At 41.7% G+C, this 21,228-nt stretch overlaps 1 protein-coding gene across 1 annotated transcript; it reads left to right on the forward strand.

The window, feature by feature from the left end:
- Nucleotides 1-16,246: 16,246 nt before the first annotated feature.
- Nucleotides 16,247-20,707, forward strand: FABP7 (fatty acid binding protein 7). Its single transcript, XM_038395789.2, has 4 exons — nucleotides 16,247-16,525; nucleotides 17,301-17,473; nucleotides 18,113-18,214; nucleotides 20,423-20,707. The coding sequence occupies exons 1-4, from the start codon at nucleotides 16,453-16,455 to the stop codon at nucleotides 20,471-20,473; spliced, it is 399 nt and encodes a 132-aa protein (XP_038251717.1). The 5' UTR covers nucleotides 16,247-16,452; the 3' UTR covers nucleotides 20,474-20,707.
- The last annotated feature ends 521 nt before the right edge of the window (nucleotides 20,708-21,228 follow it).

Raw genomic sequence — 21,228 nt, forward strand, 5'->3', positions numbered from 1 at the left:
AGTGGGTTCTTACCCTCTTCCCCCTTGGGTTGGGTACCCTCAGTCCTTAGATGCTGGGGAAGGGAGTCTCCCTTCCCTGCTGGGGCAGGGTCTTCCTTACTTCGGTTCTCTGATCTTTCAAGTCTCACAGCACACCTCCAAGCTCCAATCCTCTCTCCTTCCCCCGTCTGCCTGAAGTAGGGAGCTTTTATTAGGTTCCTGACAGGGCCTTAATTGACTGCAGGTGCTTCAATTAACCTGTAGCCACCCTCCCTAGTCTACAGGGAACTACGCCTTAATTAGTCTTGGGCTTATATATTTCCCCTCTAACATCTACCACTGCTCCCTGGCCCTCCTGTATCACAGTGCCTCCTATAAAACAGAAACAAATGCCATGCTGACACTGCACGTAGAAAGCAGTGGCACTGAATGGGTGAATAGTTTTATCTCTCTGAGTAGTCAGTTGAGTAGGAGGTTCTAAATATGAATAAGTCACATCAGATTGGTTTTGAGTCAATGGCATTTCAGCATCTTGAAAGGCCTCTGTTTGGACAGTGATGTGTGTGTGAGAAGTAAGACACAAGTGTTCAATGTGGTGGTGATGACATCCCTGTTATATGGAGCTGAAACATGGCCATTAAAAACAGCTGAAGTGAGGAAACTAAACATTTTTCAGTGTCAAAAGTTATGGTGTATTCTGAACATCCATTGGTTTGATTTTGTCACAAACAAAGAGATATTTAGATGATCTTGGAAAATTCCAGTCTTGCATCAGTTGAGAACAAGACGACTGCAACGTCTAACATGAAGAAGAAGGTACCTTTTACAGAAGCTTTGTAGAACTGAGGTGGAAGGTAGTAGCACACAAGGCTAACCATGAGTGAGATTGGAAGATGCAATTTTGAGAAACCTAAATCCTCCCGTACTGATTCTTTCTGAAGAAAGAACAGTTGCAAGGGTCTGTTCAAGATAGTAGTCCATTCTAAGTGCTACCACAGCTACATCATAGCCTTGTGAATCTAATGCTGCTGCTGCTGTTGCTGGTCTGTATGTGTGTGTCTCTGTGTACACCGATAGATATCCACATATGTATTCTCATGGATCTGCTCCTGCAATGCAATAATGAGCAACTACCATAAACCAGAGCAAACAAACAAACAAACAAGCAAACAAAACACAGTAGAGCCTTTCATGCAAAGCCCTTCTCCATATTAGCATCTTTCTTCCACAGTTCATTACTGTCTGATTGACAGATGTGGTTACGCTCTTTCTGAAATGAAAGTATCACATTTTTAATCAGGAATAAAGAAAAGGAGTACTTGTGGCACCTTAGAGACTAACAAATTTATTTGAGCATAAGCTTTCGTGAGCAATGCATCCGATGAAGTGAGCTGTAGCTCACGAAAGCTTATGCTCAAATAAATTTGTTAGTCTCTAGGTGCCACAAGTACTCCTTTTCTTTTTGCGAATACAGACTAACACGGTTGCTACTCTGAAACCTGTCATTAATCAGGAATGTTCTAACGATGAAGCTGTATTTGATTTGCAGAACCAGTGCCCATTGCACCAGGAAAATACATGACAGCAAACACTAGGTGGCACTCCAAGCACATTTCAAAGAGAAGGACGGCTACACCACAATTTACCTAGGTCTGTGATCCAAATGTTTTTCACATCAAGTCTACAGATCTTATTCCAATGTCTGAGATGTCTTATCCAGTGACAATTTGTTTGAATGTATGCAGTGTTGTTGTAACCATTTTGGTCCCAGGATATTAAAGAGACAAGGTGGGTGAGGTAATATCTTTTATTGGATCAAGTTCTGTTGGTGAGAGAGAGATTAGCTTTCCAGTTTATACAAAGCTCTTCTTCAGACTTGAGCACTGTGTAGACTTGAAAGCTTGTTTCTCTAACCAACAGAAGTTGGTTCAATAAAAGATATTACCTCACGCACGTTGTCTCTGTAATTTGTTTGAAACTCCTTTTGTATGAGTTTAAAACCAAGAAAGAAAGAACTCATAGTGTAGCAGAGTATAAATGAGAGAAAACAGCTAGATTCTCTTCTTTTATTCTGGCTAGGAATTTAAGGTAAGAGATGCAATACAGCTGTCTGCAGAGGGCACTCTAACACATCTTACATGTGTCAGTAGTACATATGAAGGAGACATCAATTATTGACTTCACAGTTGAAATAGTATTAATTTTTTAACATAAAGCAGGATTTAAAATCCCTCAATTTCACAGTTCAGGGACTGAATTTAATCTCTAAATTTACTACAATTTCTGGTCCAAAGACAATTTAATTTTCTATTATTTTTTCATAAAATAATGATTAAGTTTGCAGCAAAAAACAATGACTGATCAGTCAGATTTGAAATGTGTCCATGACAGAGAGTTTCACCTTCTTCCTTTTCTCTCTGTAACTAACCAACAGTAACACAACCTCAAGTCATCACCCACAAATGATCATCATGTCTCTAACACAGGCCACGATAGAGATGTTAAAACTGAACAGAAGAAAGTTACTCATTTTTTTTAATCACAACTACAGCTGGTTGGAGGAATTTCAATGGCACCTAATTACACAGGAATATGTGATTCTATTGAAATAAAAATGCTCTGCAAAATGGTCTCAGTTTTACTGGAATTTTGTTTAGTACAAAAACCATTGGAAAAAGTTTTGGTTGTGTTGAAATGTTCCAATTCTTTGTTTTGTAATTACAGTGTTTCCTATTTTTTTAAATTTTGTTTTTTATTTTATATCATAATACAACATTTTTAAAGGTCTAAAGTGAAACTAAATGTTTTGATTTTGTCAAAACAAAATGTTTCTTTCAATGCAAAATGAAAATACTTTGGAATTTTTCTTCATGGAGAATTCCAAATTTTCAGTTTTTGCTCTGATTTAGAATGAAGACAGATTTTAAAATCTCAAAATATTTTGTGAAACAGAACTTCCATCCTCTGTGTACCTTTAATCACAACCCTTTCCTTTTACACAGATATTGCCATATCCACTATTCTCCAGGAGCACTTCTCACGCAGTCTGACCCCCAACCTTAAACCTCCCATATCCCTCTCCCCACCTCCAGGAAACCTGGAGAGGTTCACCAGTGATACCCAATTCACTGATGAGTCAGAGTTGGACTCCCTTCCGATGAACTGTGGAAGGATCAGTGTCACAGGGTGACTGGCCCCTTCAGAGATAATAGGTCCAGCTCACCTGTGACTAATTAGCTGCTTCCCAATGGGCCCTGAAAAAGGCCATTGGCCTCTATAAAGAGCAGGTGGTAGATGGAGGAATAGGAAGCAGTACCAGGGCACTGGTGAGACTTCCCTGGGAGATCTACATGAACAGCACCAGAGAGCAGTAGCTGGGAGCTGCTGAGGAAAAGAACTGGCACAAAGACAACAGTGAAAAGTGTTGGTGGGACAGTACTGGCCAGAGCTGAGGAACCCTGGCAAGCAGAAGGTTTGTGCAGAGGCCGTTAGGTTCAGGGGAAGAAGTGGCTCAGCCACGGGCTAGCTGACCCTAAAATGAAGATGGTAATTCTGGAGGAGTTCAGAGGACTCATAGACAAAATGGTCTGGGGAGTGGAATCCTACAGGGAGCCCTCTTGCAATAGCCCTGAGGAGAGGGTTGTGGTTGGGACAGCAATAAGTAGAATGGCCAATGGTATGGACAGCCTGGAACAGGGGGACTGGAATTATAGAATGGGTTTGCTCATGCTCAGGTAGACGGTTTAGAGAATGGGCCCTGAAATAATGGCAGAGGAACTGGGGAACAAACCAGCTGTATACTCTTGGGTAGGTGACTGGGAGATGATGTCCCAGGAGTGAGGATGAAGAACTACTGCCTTTTTACTTGTTTTACTTTCGGTTGGGTGTTCGTTTTACTGGGAGGGATCTTCTAAAATTTGGAATTGTACTAATAAATTATGTACTAATAAATGATGGGCTTGACTAGGACTTGAAGGACATTCTCTTCCTGGGCAGGGGAAATGAGCAGTGGTCTTCTCTGTCATGGAGAAGATGGGCAACTTGGTCTTCTCTCAGGCAGCAAGGAGAAGCTGAGGCAGGACTCACCTCTTTGCTGCAGCTGGCTGCTCAATGGCACCCAGACGAGGGCGGGTGGGGGGAGTCCTGTAACCATCATCAGATGGTAAAGTATCTTCATAGCAGACTTTCACGGTTTGATTGTTGGGTAACTGTACCCTAGCTGCTCCCACCAATACCACACACCCAGCTACTACCCACAAACACTATGCCACCTTTCCATCACCCAGTACCTTCTCTCCACTCCCTTTTTACCCACCCAAAAATCTCCCAGCTAATGTATTTCCCTTCAGATTTTATGCTCCTCCCATCCAATATCCCATGTCCTTCTGCCCACCCACATTGTTGTCTGATTTCTCCATGCCCTCACCATCCCCTGCTCCCCTCCATCATCCACTCTCTTCCTGTTATCCTGACTGCCCTGTACCCACAACCAACCTTCCCCACCTTTACCATGTCCTCTTGGGAAACAGCTCCTACTGCCCCTACCTCTATATCTCCTCCCTAACAATATCCCCCTACTTTAAAGAAAACAAGGCAATTCCCTCACAAAAAATTTTCATTGAGTGATGGTCATTCTTATAGATTTACTATCAACAAAACTACTAGAAATCAAGGAAAGAACCACTTAAGACAATACTCACATTCTGCCTAACCCATAATTTCCCCTATGTCCCCAATTATTTATCTCTTTTTATTCCACATTTAGTGACCCCATGCCAAAAGTTTGCTTTAGGTACCACCCAGTATCACCTAGGATGGCAAGGGCAGGGAAAGAACAGAGTTCTCCTCTGTAGTATGCAGTGACTATAACCACAAGATCACCTCTGCTCCTCCCAGACTGAATGAGTTAGGATTTTTACCCACCGAACTCATTCACTACACAACCCTGATACAATCCTTAAGCACCCTCCATTCTTGCACTCAGTGACACAAGGGCCCAGTGGAAAAACTGGTATGATCATGCAATTAAAGGCTGTACATAAGGCATATGCACAAGGACACAGAATTAAGGTTGTACAGGCAACCTTAATTCTGGCATTTCCTAACTGTTGAGTGCTTGACTTTACAACTTTATTATTCCTTTAATGTCAGGCCATTTGTGTGTAACTTCCAGGCCTTGTTTTTCTTTTACCAAATTCTATTATATGAAACGGTAACTGCCTACACCCACATCCTCAGCAGGGTTTGAACCCTACACAGTCAGCACTGCAGACAGACCAGCTCTACCACTTGGGTTAAAGGACTACTTACAGTAGTTGGTAGCATTGGCAGGCTGCTAACCTCTGTGGACCAGCCACTAAAGGATGTTACATAACACCCTGAAACAATATTACATGCATGAGCACCTGCATGTTACAGACCACCTTCTCAAGCATATTGATTTGCCAGATCCTTTTTGAGAGGGAGCTGTGTCTAATAACAAAACCTTTAAAGGTCACTTTTAAAGGATTTTTAAACCACTGAGCGTATATCTTTTGGCATAATGAACAAATGAAAGGCTTTTTCTGCTTTATTCCATTATTAGTTATTAGTTCTTTGTTGCATGCACTTGACCTTTCTTAAAAAGAAAAGGAGTACTTGTGGCACCTTAGAGACTAACAAATTTATTAGAGCATAAGCTTTCGTGAGCTACAGCTCACTTCATCGGATGCATTTGGTGGAAAAAACAGAGGAGAGATTTATATACACACACAGAGAACATGAAACAATGGGTTTATCATACACACTGTAAGGAGAGTGATCACTTAAGATAAGCCATCACCAGCAGCAGGGGGGGGAAAGGAGGAAAACCTTTCATGGTGAGAAGCAAGGTAGGCTAATTCCAGCAGTTAACAAGAATATCAGAGGAACAGTGGGGGGTGGGGTGGGGGGGAGAAATACCGTGGGGAAATAATTTTACTTTGTGTAATGACTCATAACCTATCCTGAAGGACGACCCATCACTCTCACAGATCTTGGGAGACAGGCCAGTCCTTGCTTACAGACAGCCCCCCAATCTGAAGCAAATACTCACCAGCAACCACACACCACACAACAGAACCACTAACCCAGGAACCTATCCTTGCAACAAAGCCCGTTGCCAACTCTGTCCACATATCCATTCAGGGGATACCATCATAGGGCCTAATCACATCAGCCACACTATCAGAGGCTCCTTCACCTGCGCATCTACCAATGTGATATATGCCATCATGTGCCAGCAATGCCCCTCTGCCATGTACATTGGTCAAACTGGACAGTCTCTACGTAACAGAATGAATGGACACAAATCAGACGTCAAGAATTATAACATTCAAAAACCAGTTGGAGAACACTTCAATCTCTCTGGTCACTCGATTACAGACCTAAGAGTGGCTATCCTTCAACAAAAAAGCTTCAAAAACAGACTCCAACGAGAGACTGCTGAATTGGAATTAATTTGCAAACTGGATACAATTAACTTAGGCTTGAATAGAGACTGGGAATGGATGAGTCATTACACAAAGTAAAACTATTTCCCCATGTTTCAGAGTAGCAGCCGTGTTAGTCTGTATTCGCAAAACGAAAAGGAGTACTTGTGGCACCTTAGAGACTAACAAATTTATTAGAGCATAAGCTTTCGTGAGCTACAGCTCACTTCATCGCATGCATTTCCGATGAAGTGAGCTGTAGCTCACGAAAGCTTATGCTCTAATAAATTTGTTAGTCTCTAAGGTGCCACAAGTACTCCTTTTCTATTTCCCCATGGTATTTCTCCCCCCCACCCCACCCCCCACTGTTCCTCTGATATTCTTGTTAACTGCTGGAATTAGCCTACCTTGCTTGTCACCATGAAAGGTTTTCCTCCTTTCCCCCCCCTGCTGCTGGTGATGGCTTATCTTAAGTGATCACTCTCCTTACAGTGTGTATGATAAACCCATTGTTTCATGTTCTCTGTGTGTGTATATAAATCTCTCCTCTGTTTTTTCCACCAAATGCATCCGATGAAGTGAGCTGTAGCTCATGAAAGCTTATGCTCTAATAAATTTGTTAGTCTCTAAGGTGCCACAAGTACTCCTTTTCTTTTTGCGAATACAGACTAACACGGCTGCTACTCTGAAACTTGACCTTTCTTGTTTCACATGACTTTGGGCCCATTGCAGTCAAATGAAAGGCTCCCATTGGCTTCAATGAGCATTGGATCAGGCCAATATTCAGGCTTGGGTGCAAGGAAGCCTAAGAAAGGAATCAGAGTTGAGGAGCTGTTAAAATTAGGCATGGGGGAGGTTTGCAGGAATAGGTACCTGTGCTGCAAAGCTTCAAAGCTCTGCCATCACAGACTGCCTGCTCTGGTAGAGCTTAGAAACTCTGCAGAGCAAGCAAATGTCAGCCGTAGATCTCTTAAGATGCTGTACTGATGAAGGTGTAATTGTCTCCAAGGTGTGAAGATGTTACTGGAAGCCTCATTTTACTAATACGAATTAATTAAACAGAAGACTTTGGCCTGACTTTACCATAGCAAGCACATCACTAGGAAACCCATTTAAACATTTATATAAAGATTCCAAGGCCAGAAGGGAGCATTGTGATCATCTAGTCTGACCTCCTGTATGCCACAGGCCAGAGAACTTCCCTAAACTAATTCTTGCTTCAAGTCCAAGGGCTCCGGTTAAACTAGATTGATTCAAAATTTCAATAGCTAAATTGTTCCAAGGGTTAATTACCTTCATTGTTAAAAATGTAAAAAACCTTATTTCTAATCTGAATTCGAGTAGCTTCAATTTCCACTCATTGGATCACGTTACTCCTTTTTCTGACAACTTGACAAATCCTCCGTTGTTAAATTTTTGTTCCCCATGTTGCTGCTGATAGACTGTGATCAAGTTATCCCTTAATTGTCTCTTTGATAAGCTAAATAGATTGAGCTCCTTGAGTCTCTCACTATAAGGCAGGTTTTCCAATCCTTTAATTATTCTTGTGGCTCTTCTCTGAACCCTATCCAATTTTTCAACATCTTTCTTGAAGTATAGGTGCCAGAAGTTGACACAGTAACTCCAACAGTGGTTGCACCAGTGCCAAATACAGAGGCAATACACCCTCCCTCCCTATTCCTACTTGATCTTTGGTTTATATGTCTGAGGATTACATTAGCCTTTTGGCCACAGTATTACACTATGAGCTCATGTTCAGCTGATTATTCACTCTGACCCCCAAGTTTTAAGTCACTTCTTCCCACATCAGAGTACCCCATCTGGTAAGGTAGGCCTGTTTGCCTACATCCATTTTCCTAGACATAAGACTTTACATTTGGCTACACTGCAATGTATATAATTAGCTTGTACCCAGCTTTCCAAGTGATCCAAGTCACTCTGTATCAGTGACCTGTTCTCTTTCATTATTTATCACTCCCAATCTTTGTCATCTGCAAACTTTATCAGTGATGACTTTGTTTTCTTCAAGGCTATTGATAAAAATGCTAACAGCGCAGGGCCAAGAACCAATCCAGGTGTGATCTGACTAGAAACTCACCAATTCAATGATACCCCATTTACAATTACATTTTGAGTCCTTTCCATTAACCACTTTTAAATTCATTTTATGTGTGCCATGTTGATTTTTATATTATTCTAGTTTCTTAATCAAAATATTGTGTGGTCCCAAGTAAAATGCCTGATAGGAGCATAGGTATATCATAGCAACACTATTTATTACCAACCAAACTTGTAATATCACACAAAAAAATCTAATTATTTTGACAGGATTTATTTTCCGTAAGTCCATGTTGATTGGCATTAATTATATCGCTCTCTTTTAATTTTCTATTAAGCAAGTCGCATATCAGCTAATCTATTACTTTGCCTGGGATTGACGTCATGCTGACAGGAGTATAATTACCTGTGTCATCTCATTTACCGTTTTAAATATTGGCACAACATAGATTTTCTTCCAGTCCTCTGGAACTTTACCAGTGTTCCAAGACTTCTTAAAAAAATCAACATTAATGGTCCAGCAAGCTTTGTAGCCCACTTTTAAAAAACTTCTGGATCCAAGTTATCTGGACCTGCTGATTTAAAAATGTCTAACTTTAGTAGCTGCTGATTAACATCATACTTTAGTTACTGTTGGCATGGAAAATATTTAAGAATCATTTGGCTTTATTTCAAAATACAGAACCGATATAATTATTGAACACTTCTGCCTTTTCTGCATTATTGACAATTCTAACATTTCCATCTTGTAGTGGCCCAATACCATTGTTATGTTGTTTTTGTTCCTGATATACTTAAAAGAATGCCTTCTTGTCCTTAACTCTGCTGGCCATTTATTTCTCCTAGTGTCCTTCTGTTTCCCTTATCAATTTTCTGTAATTCCTAGCTTCCAATTTATATCCATTGTCATCCATTTTTCCTTTTCTCCATTTGTTACATTTTTTAAAAAAAATTATTACTGACTTCAATTTAAACACAGGAAAAGAAGAGCAAAACAAAACATTAAAATACTTGGAATTCAAAAGTTAAATGATCATTAATTCTGGGAAAGTTCCTCTTTGTTTCATGGAAATGGAAGATGATGAAGGTGACACATGGTAAAAGGGCTGACGGGAAACTTAAATACTACGTCCCACAATCTTCTTGGGATTCAGCCAACCTAATGGTGGTGGTGGTGATGGTGTAATCTGGTTGTCCCGCCTCATTTGGTCTAGTCAGAACATCTTGCAGGATCAGGCAAAAAAAAAGGCCCAGTGCTGTGATGGTAAAATATCTGGATCTCAGGAAGGTGGTGTAGAGAGCCAGGAAGGTGATGCTGGCTAATTGTTGGATGAGATGAGGACCTCCAGGACTCTAAGATCCTGAAAATGTTAAACTTTCCCTTATGCTTCCCTCTTTAAAATATCCGAAAGAGGCATGGTCAACCCTTACTGTCCCATTAGTTTGACCGAACAAAACAAATGTCTGGAAGTTCATATATGGCCATTTCTTTCCTTTTCAAGGAATTCCTAGGGCCATTTAACTTGTAACCTCACAAGAATGTTTAAAGGTCATACCATCATCATGAACCAATTTGGTTCAGAAAGAGTTAGCAAGACCCAGAATTATAGTGCAGAAGATAAGGACCAGCCTGTCTTACTCCTAGCCAATCTCTCCTGGCATCAATCTAGGGGAATGTCTGTGGTGGGTAAGAGATAGCTCCTCTCCTCTCCTGCAAAGTTCCTGAGCTATGATTCTGCAGTCAGGGTTCTGCAAAGCAAGTACCTCCCCGCCCCCCTAACTCCCATTCCATCTGCATTTTCTTCAGCATCTTTGGCCTCTGTCTGGTCCTCTACCTACCACACCCCTTGACTGGCACAAAAATGGATTTATGCAGCAGTTTTATAAACAGGAGCATTATATGATCACTTGTGCAGCTGCATAATTGCACAGCACCATGTGGTCTTGTCCATAAGTCATTTTTGTCTGTATTTAAATTTGGATTTCAAAAGAGCAGCACATCAGTAAGCTAAACCTAGTTATTTTCTATGACTCACCAGCGGCAATGAAATAATTTATCTTTATTAATGGAACCAGCCAATCGCATAGGCAACTGGAAGGTACTTGAGATAATTTCAGTCAAGGACACTTTTACTGCCAGGATTTTCATAAGATTCTCTGTCTGCAACAAAGATGAAAAGCAGAACATGAGATCAAATAAGATTCAGCACTTAGGTAACACAATTCTGTCCTCCTATTGTGTGGGTATATGCTCCAAAATTGCTGTTAAAATCAGTTCATGGGCATTCTTTACTAACAATAAAACTATACTAAGATTCACAACAGAGATTCAAACCAGATTTGAAAGTTTTGAAAATGGGCTGAGCCATTGAAAAAGGAGACAATAAAAGATATGAACTATATCATGTATTTAGTCATGCAGAATGTTTTCACGCACCTTAATTCAAAAGAAAACCCATTATGTGTTTCAACATACAAATCGGAGGATTAAGCAATTCAATTATGGCTGGGCCATTTTCAAAAGGACTAAAATTAAAATTTTCAGATGTCCCTAAGTTACATAGGTTCCTAAATCCTATTCACTCTCCTTGGGAATTAGGTACCTAAGGACCTTTGAGGATCTGAGCCTAAATCCGTTTTGAAAATGTTCCATGCAGGCAGACTCCTGTGCGCATATAACACAAGTTGCAGGATGCTTTGTGGATACGTAGACATCCTCACAGCCCAAAGCAAAGTTCCATGAATCCACAGCTCCTGTCTTAATCCATCCCTTGTGTCTGCATCTCTGGTGACTGAGGTACCAATGAGGCACTGGGCTCTTTATGTGCTACATTCATATGACATTAATAATAATCTAAATATACATTTTCCTCTTTTCAAGTAAGAGTTTGAAAAAAAATCCAGTCCTAAAATGTGTGCTAGAAATGCTGCAGAGTGAGAGTCTGGCAGCATGCCCAAGACAAAAGGGAATAGAAAATATGTGTCATTTTCCTGATTGCATCAAATTTTAAGCTGAATTGAAAGCATATTTCTTTGTCCCAGGATGTCTTATTTAGTCTCCTCTTACACAAGCTTTGCTATACTCTAAACAACATGTCAACAGCAGAATTTAAACAGGAAAAATGGAGAAAATTTTTTGTATAATGGATGTGTTTAGATAATGCAGCCATCACTATCTTATCAAGGTGTCTTACAACATGTAAAGATACTCAAATAATTAAAAAAAAATACCACCCACAAAGGATGGTCTGACCCCAACTAGTGAAATGATTCTGTTTTATTGGGGTTATTGTCCTGCTGAGAAGGCAAGGAAGGTAACCAGGTAGGTCATTGCCTTCAAGTCAGCTCCAGCTAGAATTCCCCTGCAATCTTTGGTTTAGACTCTCGAGACAAAAAGAAAAGGAGTACTTGTGGCACCTTAGAGACTAACAAATTTATTAGAGCATAAGCTTTCGTGAGCTACAGCGCTGTAGCTCACGAAAGCTTATGCTCTAATAAATTTGTTAGTCTCTAAGGTGCCACAAGTACTCCTTTTCTTTTTGCGAATACAGACTAACACGGCTGCTACTCTGAAACCTGATCTTGGACAGTGACTGTTCCAGTGACTCTAAATATATTCAGCAACCTGAATATTGAGCAACTAGCCAAATAGATCAAGTTCCCAACAAGGTAATTAACCAGGAACCCAAAGCAGTGGACCTCTTTGTCAACCCTCCTGACTATGTGAACCTGGCAGTCATATTGAGCTGCCCAATACGGCACCCCTGTCCCACTGTCTCAATACGTGAAATGTTGTTGCAAGAGCTGACATGTGAGTCTGTCTCCCCAGACTGAGGGGCTGATTCTCAGTTACTCTGGTCCTGCATGTGGGGCAGGAATGGATTGGGTGGGAATGCAAAAATGGTTTAAAGCAACCTTTGCACTCTATATATTGGGACTCTGCAGTGAAGACATATCCTAAGGGTGACAGGCCTGACCAACAACCGACAAGAGACTTACCAAATTAGGCATCCTAGCCCCAAGGACTATGCAGTATTTCAAGTGCCTGAAAAAAGAAAAGGAGTACTTGTGGCACCTTAGAGACTAACAAATTTATTAGAGCATAAGCTTTCGTGAGCTACAGCTCACTTCATCGGATGCATTTGGTGGAAAAAACAGAGGAGAGATTTATATACACACACAGAGAACATGAAACAATGGGTTTATCATACACACTGTAAGGAGAGTGCCTTGCATAATGACAGGTTTCAGAGTAGCAGCCGTGTTAGTCTGTATTCGCAAAAAGAAAAGGAGTACTTGTGGCACCTTAGAGACTAACAAATTTATTAGAGCATAAGCTTTCGTGAGCTACAGAAGTGAGCTGTAGCTCACGAAAGCTTATGCTCTAATAAATTTGTTAGTCTCTAAGGTGCCACAAGTACTCCTTTTCTTTTTGTAAGGAGAGTGATCACTTAAGATAAGCCATCACCGCAGCAGGGGGGGGAAAGGAGGAAAACCTTTCATGGTGACAAGCAAGGTAGGCTAATTCCAGCAGTTAACAAGAATATCAGAGGAACAGTGAGGGTGCGGTGGGGGGGAGAAATACCATGGGGAAATAGTTTTACTTTGTGTAATGACTCATCCATTCCCAGTCTCTATTCAAGCCTAAGTTAATTGTATCCAGTTTGCAAATTAATTCCAATTCAGCAGTCTCTCGTTGGAGTCTGTTTTTGAAGCTTTTTTGTTGAAGGATAGCCACTCTTAGGTCTGTAATCGAGTGACCAGAGAGATTGAAGTGTTCTCTGACTGGTTTTTGAATGTTATAATTCTTGACGTCTGATTTGTGTCCATTCATTCTTTTACATAGAGACTGTCCAGTTTGGCCAATGTACATGGCAGAGGGGCATTGCTGGCACATGATGGCATATATCACATTGGTAGATGCGCAGGTGAAGGAGCCTCTGATAGTGTGGCTGATGTGATTAGGCCCTATGATGGTATCCCCTGAATGGATATGTGGACAGAGTTGGCAACGGGCTTTGTTGCAAGGATAGGTTCCTGGGTTAGTGGTTCTGTTGTATGGTGTGTGGTTGCTGGTGAGTATTTGCTTCAGACTGGGGGGCTGTCTGTAAGCAAGGACTGGCCTGTCTCCCAAGATCCTGAGAGTGATGGGTCGTCCTTCAGGATAGGTTGTAGATCCTTGAGGATGCGTTGGAGAGGTTTTAGTTGGGGGCTGAAGGTGATGGCTAGTGGCGTTCTGTTCTTTTCTTTGTTGGGCCTGTCCTGTAGTAGGTGACTTCTGGGTACTCTTCTGGCTCTGTCAATCTGTTTCTTCACTTCAGCAGGTGGGTATTGTAGTTGTAGGAATGCATGATAGAGATCTTGTAGGTGTTTGTCTCTGTCTGAGGGGTTGGAGCAAATGCGGTTATATCGTAGAGCTTGGCTGTAGACAATGGATCGTGTGGTATGATCTGGATGAAAGCTAGAGGCATGTAGGTAGGAATAGCGGTCAGTAGGTTTCCGATATAGGGTGGTGTTTATGTGACCATCGCTTATTAGCACTGTGGTGTCCAGGAAGTGGATCTCTTGTGTGGACTGGTCCAGGCTGAGGTTGATGGTGGGATGGAAATTGTTGAAATCATGGTGGAATTCCTCAAGAGCTTCTTTTCCATGGGTCCAGATGATGAAGATGTCATCGATGTAGCGCAAGTAGAGTAGGGGCATTAAGGGACGAGAGCTGAGGAAGCGTTGTTCTAAGTCAGCCATAAAAATGTTGGCATACTGTGGGGCCATGCGGGTACCCATCGCAGTGCCGCTGATTTGAAGGTATACATTGTCACCAAATGTGAAATAGTTATGGGTGAGGACAAAGTCACAAAGTTCAGCCACGAGGTTAGCCGTGACAGTATCGGGGATACTGTTCCTGACGGCTTGTAGTCCATCTTTGTGTGGAATGAGAGTAGCAGCCGTGTTAGTCTGTATTCGCAAAAAGAAAATGCATCCGATGAAGTGAGCTGTAGCTCACGAAAGCTTATGCTCTAATAAATTTGTTAGTCTCTAAGGTGCCACAAGTACTCCTTTTCTTTTTGTGTGGAATGTTGGTGTAGAGGGCTTCTACATCCATAGTGGCTAGGATGGTGTTTTTAGGAAGATCACCAATGGACTGTAAATGAGTCATTACACAAAGTGAAACTATTTCCCCATGGTATTTCTCCCCCCCCCACCCCTCCCCCCACTGTTCCTCTGATATTCTTGTTAACTGCTGGAATTAGCCTACCTTGCTTGTCACCATGAAAGGTTTTCCTCCTTTCCCCCCCCCTGCTGTTGGTGATGGCTTATCTTAAGTGATCACTCTCCTTACAGTATGTATGGTAAACCCATTGTTTCATGTTCTCTGTGTGTGTATATAAATCTCTCCTCTGTTTTTTCCACCAAATGCATCCGATGAAGTGAGCTGTAGCTCACGAAAGCTTATGCTCTAATAAATTTGTTAGTCTCTAAGGTGCCACAAGTACTCCTTTTCTTTTTGCGAATACAGACTAACATGGCTGCTACTCTGAAAAGTGCCTGAAAGAAACACAAATGCCAATCATTGACAAAGAACCCATTTACAGAGAATTCAAACTTATCTCCCCATTTGTTCCCAATCTGTTTATACCTCAATAAAGGTACAAGCTCTTAACCCTGGACAGGCAGAGGGTCCCCAAGCTTTGCTTCCTTGAGTTACAGAATAGCTCGTTCTTTCAGTCCCTGAGTTTTCCTAATAAGTTTTAAGGTGTTAGCCCAGGGGGCTCTGGAATCCCTCCAAGTTTTAGGCCTGTCTGAATGGCTGACATCATTTTGGCCAACAGAACCAGGCTGCTTTGTGAGAAACGTGCAGGAGATTAGGTCACCATCAAGTATCTTGAACAAACAAAGTGCTAAACTGAAATAATTTTAAGATCAGTTTTTAAAAATAGTTTCCAAATGCTGTCAATTTAGCAGAGAAGATGTTTTCAGGCAGTGACAAGAAAGGGGAGTGATTGCTATGTAATTGTGATAGCATTGGCACAATTTCCATTTCATGTGGGGGATGCACTAACTAATGCCAAAGTGGGTGGTAAAAATGGACTTGAAAATTTAAGCTCTGATCTTAATACAAAAATTGTCAAACACAGATAAAGTGAAATGCAGTCAGAACCCGTTTTTTCGTCCTGCTGTGGGTATTCAGTCAAGCATCTTATTTTGATTTCAGTATCTGGTTTTCCTTTTCAGATGGTTTCCTCTCTTAACTGGGATGTCGGCTGGGGCGTCGCGGGTAAGCAGATCTGGCACACATAATGCTACCTGGTACATGAGTGTGGTCCCTCCCTTTTGAAGAGCCTCTTTGCTGAATCCCTGCCTGTTACACTTTCCTTTTATGCCTTGCTATTTGAATGTGTAAGAGAAAATACTGAGTTTTCTTTGCAAGAGGATAAGACTTCAGTTTCCTTAGTGTCTTTTTAAATTGCCACCAGCTTAGAGTGCAACGGAAGCTAAGCTGAAGCTCTTATTGTGCATCTTTTCTTTGAGGCTGAAATTGCTCTTGCCAAGTTTTCAAGCAGGACTTGAATGATGCTCTCTCTCTCTCTCTCTCTCTCTCTCTCTCTCTCCTTTACCCTGAAGCCCTCTCTCTAGGCAGGAGAGGGCTTCAGGATAAAGGGTGGGCGGCACAAGACTTGCTCTGCTGACCCAGTGGCCTGATCCAATCACAGAGCAGACTGAAACCCTTCAGCCCCTCCTCGCCTTAGCTTCAAAGACAGAGGGAAAGGGTGGCGGAGGGGCAGGGTTGGGTTGCAATTTAGGTCCTTTCTTCTTTGCCCGCCTCTTCTCCGAGTCCCAATAAGAAGGGGGCTGAGCTGCAGTTGAGGTGCAGGAGGATCTCTTAGGGGTAAAATCCCAACAGGACTGGACACAGCCTCCCACCTGCCAGCTTCATTCCAACTGTCTAACCCTTCCTGCGGCCACAATGGTTGAGGCATTCTGTGCTACCTGGAAGCTGACTGAGAGCCAGAACTTTGATGAATACATGAAGGTGCTGGGTAGGTAAAAGGAGCTACTGCTAATCACCCGTTGGGCTGCTGAAATTGTTCCTGAAGTTTTGATGATGTTTTCCAGCACAGATAGGTTGGAGAGTGATGGTGGGATTTGGGATTTTGCACTGGATTAAAGCATTTGAGTGATTTCTGAGCAGAACCAAAAGAAGAATCATTGTCTAGCTGAGCTGAATAACCTGTGTTGCTGCAGAGAATGTGAAAGTGCTGTGGCTTTGCCTCCTCTGTTATTCCCAGTGTTTCATTCTTTATCAAAGCTAACATGATCTAGATGTACTTTGCATGGTGGGTTTGTAAGTGTGGGGGAGGGGTGGGGGACCAGAGTAGTAATGCTGTGGTTTTTAAAACTTGATTTTAGGAAAAGACAATGAGATCAACTGCATCAACAAAAGTTGATTGCAGAAAAACAAACAGGTCCCTCTCATTACACTGGAATAATAAAGATTGCCATCTAAATAAGCAAAAAGTAACTGTCACTAATTCAGTGACAAGAAGCTGATGTACTACACTGTTGACCTAAGGGGTCATTGTTGCAATATACTGTGTTTCTTAAGTGGGTACCTGACGACTCAGAAGTATATACAGAGAGCTAGAGTGTCGGAAAGTTTGTAGATGAGGTATGGATGACTGGGTAGAGAAGTGTAAAGTGTAGGTGATAGTGAAAGGAGCAGAACAGGATGGGAGGTTTCACCTCATTGTTTGGCAAATACGGTGTAAAAGAAATTAGGGTCTGATGGATTTTTGTTTCCATTTGGTGGGTTAGGAGTGGGCTTTGCTACTCGGCAGGTGGGGAACGTCACTAAGCCCACGGTGATAATCAGCAATGAAGGGGACAAACTAATGATCAGGACCCAGAGCACTTTCAAGAACACTGAAATCAGCTTCAAACTTGGAGAAGAGTTTGAGGAAACTACTCCAGATGACAGAAACTGCAAAGTAAGTGAACACCCTCTCAGACTGCAGCATTTGAAAAGTCTTATCTTTTGGTGGGGGAGGGACTAGAAGAATGATTCAACTTCTTTGCTACAGTTAGTTTAGTTAGTTTTGTAGCACAGAAAGGGAGTGTAAGGAAAGACAAGACTGCATCTTACTCCTCTAGAGACACAAAGTCATGTCTGGATGTTATGACATATGTTTTGGCCTTCCAGTATGAAGGAATTCTGCTAGATGCCCCATCCATATTTTTGTACCAGTCGCTTTAATCCAAAAATCAATTTAGGAGACATCATTCTCAACTGAAATGAGGAAGTACATGCTGCCTGAACTTTGGGGGCTTTAAAAAGTTGCTACACCAGACCAATGTGAAATGATCATTTAAATGTCACTGGGACACACCAAGTTAGATTTATTTAATCCTTTTTTGGACAAACAAGAATCAAATGGTCTTTTCATTTTAAACAAGGAGGGGTCATGGGTTTGGATTTAAAATGACTAGAACTAGTTTATTATGCCAGGTTTGAGTAAATTTGTTGAAGAGAATCCAGTAAAGGCTATTGAATACATTCCCTAGAAATCTGAATAGTATCTGCTACTGTTTTAAATTGATCCTTCTCTTTGTATATTTTGATATCCCAGTCAGTTGTGACCCTGGATGGAGACAAACTAGTTCATGTACAGAAATGGGATGACAAAGAGACAAACTTTGTTAGAGAAATTAAGGATGGCAAAATGGTAATGGTAAGTAAAATGATCACTGAGATCACATGTATCAGATTAACTATTTGTTTAGATCTATTGAACATGCTATTTTTATAGAAAATCTAGAGCTAATTATGCTTAAAGCTGGTTGAGAATTTTTAAAAGTTCACCTATAGATATATTGCTGCTTTGAATCTGTTTATGGACAATGGAAAACTTTCAGCATTTTTCAACCAGCTCTAGTTAACGGTCTTCAGAGAGTGCCAATGACATTTTAGACTTTTGGGGGAGGGGAGTTAAATTCAGCATTGTACTAATCCCAAATGAAACAAAATACACTTCTGGAATTTCAAAAATATGAACTATTTGATTAAATGTGCATTAATCCATTTTACACAGCTGGTACTTTAGATCACTAAAATAAAATTGTCTTATACTTCCATGTGCAACTAGTTACTTAGAATAAGTATTTCTCTGGGGTAATATATCTTGAGGATTTTTGCATTTAATAATGAATGGAGTACTCCTGCTTAGATTATTTTCCAAAACGATGACTAGGAGAAGAAGTTCATGTAAAGAGAAATCTTTTATGCTTTTAACCCACCTACCTCCAGTGATGCTTTGGGAATAGGATTATAATGTTGTGGCAGTCAGGGCCGTCCTTTACCCATATGCAAACTATGCAGCTGCATAGGGCACCAGGAAATTTGGGGCACCAAATTGCCCCAAATTTCCTGGTGGTCTACGGAGCTGCATGCTGCTCCAGCGGTTAGCCCGATCCCCCAGCCAGCTGAGCCAGCCAGGAAAGCTGCCCCCGGTCCCACCCAATGCCCACTCCACCCCTTCCCCATAGCCCCAGCCCCGCCCCACCCCCACTCCATCCCTGCCCCTGAGCTACGTCCCGGGGGACTGCAGCAGGGGTCGGGCATGCCCTGCACTCACAAGTCACAAGGCTGGGAGCCAGGGGAGCAGAGCGGAGCAGGCTGGGGCCAGGTCGCTCCACTTCCCACCACCCTGTGAGTGCGGGGTTGGGCCCGCCCTGCAATCACTGGACGGCAGGAAGTGGAGCGGCTCAGCCCCAACCCTCTCCACTCCGGCAGTTCGTGCTGGAAGGCGGTTTTCCCCCGTCCCCCAAGCCTGCTCCTGCCCACCATAGACCTTGGGCGCAGTGCCCCCCCATTCCTCCCACAGAGAACTGGGCGTGTCCCCCCACATGGAGGCCTGGGGCCAACCCCACCCCACCAAGGTGGGGCTGCGTAGGGCACCAAAATGTCTGGGGATGGCCCTGGTAGTGATACTAAAGCTATGGCTGAAAAGTACACACGTTTTAAACCCATACAACACTGGGAGGAAGTGTGGGGGAGTTGGAAATGTAGCCTCTGGGCTGAAATTTCTCATGTTTGTTCTTGGCATGAAAAAGTATGTTCAGCTACTTTACTTTCTGTTACCTGGCCATTGGAGAATCAGTCTTTAACTATTGCTTTTGTTCAGATGCTCTCTCTCTCTCTCTCTCTTTCTGTTCGTGTATGGAGAATTCCAAATAGTTTAAACTTAAAAATGCAGACACAATATGTAGTTGAGAAATGTGTGTTCTTTTGTTTGTTATAAAGCAAGTAACAATGGTATTTGCCCGTGTGCAGCAAACTATTTTACAAGGAATTTGATCAGGAAAATTTCACTCTACCCTCTTGGCGCCTCTAAGAGGCAATATATTGGGAGTTCCATACATTAGAATTACCAGCCATATTCAGTGGTTACATATACATCAGTGGACATGTTACATTTATTTGAACACTTGATTCCCTTTACATATATCCCCTACATATAATAAGTATTGCATATGAACTTTTGAAATATACACATAGTGCACTGCACATTCTGAAATGGGATCAGTGGGGTTTTTGTCTGTTTGCTTTTGTTTTAAGGAAATTGTTTTAATATAGGTTCAATGTTATGGCTGAGAGTTTAAATGCACAAAAGTTAGGAAATCCTTTATTTTGGTCCCCTTTCTGATCTATTGTATCATGAGTTACCTTGTATTGAAAATAGCAATAAGAAAGGTATGATTGCTGTGGAACCACAACTCTGAATTTTTTCACTCAGTATTAAGGGTGCATGAGTATGTTTTGTTTACTTTTATATGATTGACATCCACTAGAACAACCTCTATAGATTGAGCAATATGTAGAAAATGTTATGAGACATGGTATGGCATTTTAACTTCTCTGTTTCTTCTCCAACTTGTAGACTCTCACCTTTGGTGATGTGGTTGCTGTTCGCCACTATGAGAAAGCATAGAAGCTACCTGTCCCCTGTCCAGGCGTTACTTCTGCTGGATGCATTTAACTGCCATCCACAACTGAACGTAGCTAAGTGACATGAACATTACTGGCATGAAAGGTTAATGAAGAGCTTGTGGGTTGCTGGTTTTTTGTTTTACTTTATACCATCAAATTGGCAAACTCTTGTTCTGTAAAGTAAGACAGGTAGAACTTTGCATTAAATCTCTGAAACACTTGTCTTTGTTTTTTTTTTTTACAATAAATGGAACATATTTGACATGTTATGGAATGCAATTCAAACTCAAAATTAAAATGTTTTTAAACCCATGCTAGTTTTGCATTTAATGGACTAGTGTTTCAGTGCTTTGGTTGGAGGTGATATGAAAAACATTTCCTAAATGGGGTTAATATTGCAAGGAGTGGTGGTGGCAAGATGCTACAGTAGGCTGGGCTATATGGGGTGACTTTGGTCACATAGGAAATCAGTGTGACTTCACTCCAATTTAGTGGCTTCTCTTTGCTTGAGAAACTCAGGAGCAGCATCTCTGTAATGCTGCAGTGGGGGCAGAGAGGTGAGAGGAAACATGGGTCCTCCCTGGCTCAAACTACTGACAGTCCCTTTCCTCTCTGATAATAATAATCTTCACTTACAGCCTGATCCAAAACTCACTGATGTCAATGAGAACACTTCCACTGACTTCAGTGGGCTTTGAATCAATCCTTTACTATTTTTTGTGTGTGTTTTAATGTAGCTAATGGAGGAAGTGGGTG

Source organism: Dermochelys coriacea, chromosome 3 (assembly GCF_009764565.3).
Source record: "Dermochelys coriacea isolate rDerCor1 chromosome 3, rDerCor1.pri.v4, whole genome shotgun sequence".
NCBI classification, from domain to species: Eukaryota; Metazoa; Chordata; order Testudines; family Dermochelyidae; genus Dermochelys; species Dermochelys coriacea.